Source organism: Larus michahellis, chromosome 2, assembly GCF_964199755.1.
Source record: "Larus michahellis chromosome 2, bLarMic1.1, whole genome shotgun sequence".
Classification (NCBI taxonomy): Eukaryota; Metazoa; Chordata; class Aves; order Charadriiformes; family Laridae; genus Larus; species Larus michahellis.
The window spans coordinates 31340179-31347904 of record NC_133897.1 but is presented as its reverse complement, the minus strand read 5'-3'; the positions used below and the strand labels follow the sequence as shown (position 1 = coordinate 31347904).

The 7726-nt window shown below is 48.1% G+C and overlaps 1 protein-coding gene across 2 annotated transcripts; it reads right to left on the bottom strand.

The window, feature by feature from the left end:
- Window positions 1-3680: 3680 nt before the first annotated feature.
- On the bottom strand, window positions 3681-7417 carry ARL4A (ARF like GTPase 4A). 2 transcript variants are annotated; one of them, XM_074574772.1, is made up of 2 exons: window positions 6890-7417; window positions 3681-6249 (listed from the first exon to the last, which is right to left on the bottom strand). In XM_074574772.1, the coding sequence occupies exon 2, from the start codon at window positions 6163-6165 to the stop codon at window positions 5563-5565; it is 603 nt and encodes a 200-aa protein (XP_074430873.1). In that variant the 5' UTR covers window positions 6166-6249; window positions 6890-7417; the 3' UTR covers window positions 3681-5562. The 2 variants fall into 2 exon arrangements, with proteins under 2 accessions (XP_074430873.1, XP_074430872.1); XM_074574771.1 differs by lacking the exon at window positions 6890-7417 and adding an exon at window positions 6526-6691.
- Window positions 7418-7726: the final 309 nt, after the last annotated feature.

The following is a 7726-nucleotide window of genomic DNA, read 5'->3' as shown; positions in this document are numbered from 1 at the left end:
AACCTTCTCCTTTGTCACTGGACTCAGAGATTAACGCGGTGATTAGGTGGTTTTCTTAAATGAGGTATTGTTTCATTTCAGCAATAGGAAAACTAGAGTGCATAAAACAATAAAGATTTTAAACCAATTAAGCGGCCCAAAAGCGTATTTATTTCCCTTAGGACTCAACATGTCTTGAAAAGCTCGGAAAACCCAACAGTTCCAAATCCTCTCTCCCTCCACACACCGCACAGCCAACAACTGTACTTGACCTTCTTTCTAACTGTTCTGTCATCTTTAGCTCTTAATTCTGGTGGAGCAGCTGCGTAAATATAGCTGGAACTAAGAAATCATAATCTTCACAGCTCAGGGATTAGCATCTCTCACCTTCCTGAGCTGTTTGCAAGCGGGTATTTCATCTGGAAGCACTGTCTGGCCTCCCTCCCTGCTTTTTCTCCTTAGATTTTGGGTTTGCCTTGGAATAAAAAAAAATAAATCACTATGTGCAGACTGAGCGAGGGTGCCACTTGCCAGCCTGGTGGCAAGCAGGCAGAGCGCTGGCAGCCGGAGGGACACCAGCCCATCAAACAGGGCGCTCCCAGAGAGGAAACTCCCAAGTCCTTAATTTGCTGCTAACGATATTTTTTTTTTTCCAGCTAGGTCTTTGAAACTGCATTTTTGCTTCTCTACAGCTTGTTTAAGACAACTGACTAATGCTTTAGAGAAGGTGAACTACCAGCTGTGTATCACCCCTTTATTTGGTCCTCAGAGAGGTGGGACGGCTGTGGGAGCATCACCCTGCTGGGAAGTCTGGCTGTGTGTTCCCCCTTAGTTTAAAAGCCCAGGCAAGAGTTTATCCACACAGCTCTGCAGTCTCCTACTGCTCCTAAAAATAATCGCAGCCTGCAGAGCAGCGTGAGAGGGGCAGGCCTTCGCATACCTATGTCAGTCAGGATTAAAAAAAAAAAAAAAAAGAAAAAAAAAAGAAAAATATGCTTTCCTCATCCCCCAGACTAAACAAATAGGAGCCGCTGCCCATTGACAGCTCCCTACGCATCCCTTCCAGCAGCAGGGAGAGTTGCTTTGGCTCAAGGACAGGAGGCTATCGGCTGTCAGAGAGGGGCTGCCAGCTGTGACCCTCTCAGAAGATGGGTCACCCACCAGTAAAGTGAAAACACCGATGCAAAAAGCACCAGCTCATGCCTAGATTTCTCTCTCAAAAGAAGTTCAAGTACACATTTACGAGCCCTCATGCATTGCAACCTGCATGGCTGAATCAAGACCACGTGCTGGGGTCTGTCCCCTACACGTCGTGTGTCCCGATTGCCTTACATCTTCCACACTCTGCCTTACCCAGCCCTTCTTTGTAGTATCAATGCAGCATCTAAATCCTCCTCCGATGCCAAGAACGACAGTCATCCCAACAAAAAGTTTTGACCGAACACTAACTAACTGCTATTTGTAAACAAATTATCCAAGATGCAAATAACCCCCACCACCACCCCACCCCAAGAAGGCAGAGCTGCCTTCACGCAGACCTGCTGGGGTCCAGGAGGGCTTATCTAGCCCTCACCCAACCAGGACTGCTTCCAACTGCTCTGCAATTGCTGCGTCCCAGGTAATAAACTCCTGCTGGACCAAAGTGCTGCATGAGGTGGGATAGAAGCACTTTAGTCAGGCTGGGAACCACTGACTGGCCATGGGTACTGCTTTTCACACACAGGATCAATCACGTCTCAGTAAAACATGAAAATTTAAAGAGAGGAAGGTTCCACCTATCACCCATCTGTAAAAAAAAATATTTTTTTTTTTTTTTTCAAATGTAAAGGCACATCCAGCGCAACACAACTTAAAAGCGATGTCAAGAACCTGAAGGAGTCTCACCATCCTACACTACTTTTTGTAGCTGAAACAGTCATAAGCTAATACACAGCTACGCATCCAGAAAACAGAGACCAGATCACGAAGGCTGGTTAACTTTAAACGAGTGGATGTGCACGAACAGCTGAGGCAATGCCATACCACCTTTTGTAAGTTAAGACAACAGCGATAAGGTTACAAGACCTTGGGGTTTGTTCTTTTTTAACAGCCGCTGCACCGATTGAAATGCAATTCCGTACCTCCTTAAAGTAGCAGCAGTTTAAGGTATTTAATTTAACTAGTGCCTTGAAGAACAGAGTGCCGTTTGTAGCCCATCTTAGCAGAAACATATTTTAAACCTTAAGTTGTACAACTCCAGCATTGTAACAAAATTGCACCTGCTTATTCAGTTCCTCTAAAGATTTTCTTACCCATACCGGTATTTAGGCCAGAACTGCCAATTCATCGTATGGAAGAAAGTGATCCCAGGCTGACAGAACTGTGCCAGCAGAAACTCAATCAGCTAAGACACCTGATGCTTCTACCGCAATCATCATTTTGCTCATAGTTGAAGACTTTGTCACAGTAATACAAAACACAGTTTCAGAGGTACAGCTACATTTGTACAGTTTACTCAGAATAGCTACTGTAATATTCCAGCAAGAGTTCTAGTACAGATAAAGGTACAGCTTGAACGTAAGACTCATCCCCACTCAAAGTTTTCTACTTCCAAGTCAGTATTAAATATCACTATAACAGGCATAACATCTTAGAAAGACTACTCTCCACCTTTCCTCGCTTCTTCCTCCTGAGTGCTAGGAGTGCTAGTCCTGTCTTTGTATTTCAAATCATTCACTGAAGTTTTTATACATAGAAGAGTTTAGGGGAATAGTCATCGGATAAACACTAGCATGTTCAATATGCAGAACAAAATACAGTTCACTTTTTCCAAGCAGGATGCCTTTTCAACTACTCCCAATAGAAGCCCAGTGAATACTCAAAATAAAGGAATTACTACTTGGTATCGTACGGTTTGTTTACTGGGTACAAAAAGCCAGCCTGTCATCTCACCTTCCTCAGCCTAAGTAGTACTACGCACCTGATAGGAAGGAAAACGTTAGCCAGATTATACAAATTACACCCCAAATTCATAGGACTCAACATCCCTAAAACAGCTTTTTCTCAAGACTGACAGTTAATAACCCACATATTGATGTGCCATCGGTTACATAAACAGAAATGAAAATATCAGGTTTTTGAGAGATAGGTTTGGATGTTCTTGTTCAAACTTCGCAATTTTGATTTGTAGACTTCTAGATGAGGTTTATCTCTTGTTTATGTTCAGGTCCTGAACTAATGAGAAGCTTCCGTATCTCTTGCCATATTCTACTCACTGACGTAAAATCCAAGGAGGAAATTCACCCAAGGCTTAAGTACACGTGAATCCCTCAGACAGCTTCAGATATATGAGCCTGAAGATACTAAATTAAGTACCACCTGTGAATACACGTGATAAATGCCCAACATCACCTATTACACATTGCATGTAACACAAAACAGGTTCGGCTATATAAAAGATTTTTCAAATTATGCAAGATCCATCACTTCAGAAAGGAGTCACTGCAGTTAATATTTCTTCTGTCAATATACAGATAGGCCATTGATTTAAAGTTTGTAATGAAACACCTGCAATTTGTAACACCATGAAATTTATGAGCCTCATCACATTTATAAGACTTTGGTTTTCAACACAAGTAGTTCTACTGTTATTAGAATCAACACGTGCACAGAGGTTGATGAGAATGTACCACTGCAGTACAAGAAGTCACACACCTCCTCTCTGCAGGCTTGTTTAGAATTGTTTATTGAGGTTTAAGAAGTCATCCACATTTCTATAAATATAGACATTACTTGAGTAAGTGACTTACAATGTCACCAGTGCAGGTACATATATAACCGACATACAAAAGCTCCACTGGAAGCTACTTCAGTTTATTCAAAAAGGACCAAGATGTCATTAAAAAAAAAAACAAAACACAGCTGTCACTTTCAGTTATTGAAGACACTAAAGTGCATTTTTGGTTACCTCCCAGACAACAGCTGCTAGTTAAAAAGTTTGACTTTCTTTTTAAAAACATATCTAAGTTACATTGATTGACATTCAGGTTTGTAGCTGTCATCCTCCTAAATACATGGCAGCAAGTAAAAAAAAAATGTATTACTTTGCTGGTTGAGTAAAAGGAGGAAACAGATTTATAGATTTTGCCTTTGTTTATACTTTTTTTTTTAATCCGGTATTTCCACAAAAGTTTAAAGAGAATCTAACATTCTGATCAATTTTTACAGCACCACTAAAGTTAGTCTTAAAAATCCAGGCTCTTTTTTAGCCCTTTTAATTGCCAGCCAAGTATCTAAAGAGTCACTTGAAGCTCTGTACCAGTAAGAAAAACCACCCTCCCTTTCCCGTCAAGCACTATCCTGCCCAGTTAACACTGTTTCACACTCTGTAAACAAGAACAGCTTAAAGCATAATTAAAGCAGAACACAGGCCCATCTTGAAAATCTTCTTCCCCCACTCCCCCCCCTCCCCCCCGGCAGTGTCAAATGTTTTGAGTGTATAAAGCATTATTACATTCCTAACCACAAAATACTTTAAGAGTCACGATAAAAAAAGCATACGTTGAAAGTGACATAGCAATACCACTTTAATAAAATGGGGTATTTTGGGGAGATACAAGATGTGCTCTGCTAATTTTAACTCCATCTTTACTTCATTATAATTTTGTTTTATTGCCAGAAAAGTCACCAGTAGAGCTAAGAATGCTGCACTGGTTAGGACCGCAACAGCCAGAGTTGTTCTTTAGAGCTCCTTTACTGCAATTAATTTACTTTTAACTTGATAGTAGGAGGACATAATACTCAGCATTCAGAAATAAATTACTAATTTTGAGTAACAGTTTAAACCTGATTAGCACTGTATAATGATGAATGGCTACTTCTAAAAAATAAAAAACTTACATACCAAAAACATGCTATATGTTGGGAAACCACTTTTCCATGCTCCAGCGTGTTGTTTACATTTTTTACTTATCAAAAAGTCTTTCTTTTATCAGTTGAAGAATCCACAGCACTTAAATTTCAAGTATTTGAACTGAACATAATTAAATTTCAAAAAGTGCCAAATTAAAAAAAAAACCTACACGTGTAGCCAAGCTTTCCTAGAAATCCCCAAACAAGATAAAAAACAGCCTCTCAAAATAATGGGTTACTAGCTTCATACATGTTTTTAAAGCTGTATAATGTTCACCTAAACACTCCACTTACGAGCATTAGAAGTTTAAAAACACAGAACACCTTCAATGCAGATTTCTTGCAGAGGGCACCCTCAAACATATGAATACAACACTAAGCAGAAAACCCTCGTTTTATTTGGCTATTTAGACATCCATGTCACATATACCCACCCATCCATTTCCTGATAGTATTACATCATCTATTAGGGCTTCTGAAATAATGCAGAGCCATAAAACTCAGAAGAAACTAGTTTAAAAAAAAAAAAAGTTCCATTAAGTGCACAGCCTTCCACACGGCAAGGTTGTGCAACTGATTGTTTAACGTAACTAAGCTTAACGGCATCCAAACAAGCAGGCCTGGATTTGGAAGCTGTCTTATGTCAAATTTTGACCGTGTAACTACTCTAAAATAGAAAGGTCAAAACAGAACTCATCTCTTCTTTTTCTGCTGCCTCAACATTTTCCTTCGCTTAATTATCATATCATGTAGTTTCTCCAGTCCCTCTTTGAGTCCATCGCCAATGATTGCACAGGTAGGCTGCAAATGCCATGGAGTCGAAGAACTCAGCTCACTCATTGCTAACATTTTCTCAATTTCAGAAAGGGAAAGAGAGTTCCTCAAGTCCTGCTTGTTAGCAATGATAAGGACAGGCACTCCTTGATTTTCAGATATCCTAGTAATTTTGTGAAGTTCTGTTTTGGCCTCCTCCATTCTCTCCACATCGACGGAGTCCACCACAAACACGATGCCATCGGTGCACCTTGTGTACGACTTCCACAGCGGCCTCAGCTTCTCCTGGCCGCCTACATCCCAGAAGTGGAAAGTGACCGTCTTCGAGTTGCCCAGCGTCACTTTGATTTTCTCCGTATTAAATCCTTTAGTGGGGACAGTGTTGACAAACTCATTGAACTGCAGTCTGTAGAGCACGGTCGTCTTTCCGGCGGAGTCCAGTCCCAAGATGACGATGTGGAAACTCTGGAAAGAAGGCAAGCTGGAGAAGATCGGCGTCTGGTCCGAGAGTCCATTCCCCATTGCCAGGAGGGAAGGTGACAGCAGGCTGCCACGAGCAGAGGCCGGCTCCCGCGGCTAGGCTCGCCGCCGCGCTACGCTCGGATCCTGCCAACGACACGACCGGCGTTACCACACGCCGGACCCCCCCACCTCTCCAGGGCCTCGGCCGGGCTTTAGCGGCCACAAGGCGCCGGCCCAGCGCTGCCGCCCCGGCTGCGGAGGAGACCACAGGCAGCGCGACGCGGAACGACACACGTCCCCCGGCCCGGCGGGCTTTGCCGCCCGGCGACGCGACGGCGGCCGCTACCGACACTGCAGCTCGCCGGCCACCTGCGCCTCTCACCGCCACGGCCACCGCCACGGCCACCGCCCCTCGCCTACCGCTGGGCCTCGCCGGCGGGCACGTCCCTCAGCGCGGGGAGGCGAAAGCAGCCCGCGCCCCCATGCCCGCGCGCCACCGCACGCGCTGCCGTTGCCGCTGCCGTCGCGACTCCCCCGCATCTGGCGGTGAGGCGCCTCCCAGCCCGCGCCTAGCCCCGCGCGCCCCGCCCCGCGCGCCCCCATTGGCCCCGCCGCGCGGCGGGGGCGGGGAGGAGCGCCTGCTCCGCCTCGCCGATTGGCCGGCAGCAACGGCCACTCATGGCAGACCCCGATTTTATTACCGTCCTCTACCGGACGCTGGGGCTCAAGCGCGGCTGCGGAAGGCGCCGCCGCCACCGCCTCCTCCGGAACGCTGGGGACGTACCGTTCTTTCCGCCCGCGCCCTGCCTGAGCGACCCCACTCTTCCCTCCGCGGGGTGGAGCCGCTGCCTCACACGGCCCCTGCGGGGAAAGCCGCTGATACCGCGCCCTTCGCCCACGGGCCCGTGGCCCAACGGGCGGGCGGCGCCAGCAGCCTCTCACCCGCTGCGGCGGGCGGGCGGCAGCACCCTGCAGGCCTCAGCGCCCCGCCCCTTCGCCGGGGACGCGCGCGCTCACTGGCTGTGGGCGCTGTCACTCTTAACCCCGCCCCCTAGCGGCGCGGGAGAGCGCTCGGCGGCGCCTCACGGCGCACCTGCGCCCCGTGGGGGGGACGACGAGTAGAGGCGGCAACGCCTTTCTCCGGCCGCCCGTTCCCGCTGGAATCCCCCCCGCCCCGGGAAAGCCTCCCGGTGCGGGTCGGGCGCCGCCTCCCCCGGGGCGACGAAGGGCCGCGACTGACGCTGCCCCGCTCGCCCGGCCGCGCCCGCTGGCGCCGCGCGCCCTCCCGTCGCCTAGCAACGGGCTCCAAACCGCCTTTCCGCAGCGGTGGCCCCGCCCACGTGACCCGCTGCGCGCGGCCCCAGCCCCGCCGCGCTGAGGGGACGCCGCCATGGTGGGGCCGGTTGTCCCTCTGGTGGCCGCCCGGAGTGGGGCCGGAGAGGCCTGGGCGAAGAGCGGTGCCCCGGGGAGGCCGGGGTGGCGCAGCGCGGGTGGTGCTGCGGTCAGAGCGTCGGTGCGCGGCCTTACAGCTCCTCATCTCTCGCAGTGACGCAGCAAAGTAGGCTCTAGGCCACTGTCCTGCTTCCGCGGCTGTGGAAAAGCGCAGGGGCTGCCTCGCCCT

What these genes read in the sequence shown, in the direction of transcription:
- ARL4A (XM_074574772.1), bottom strand. Translation starts at nt 6,165, where the DNA reads ATGGGGAATGGACTCTCGGACCAGACGCCGATCTTCTCCAGCTTGCCT.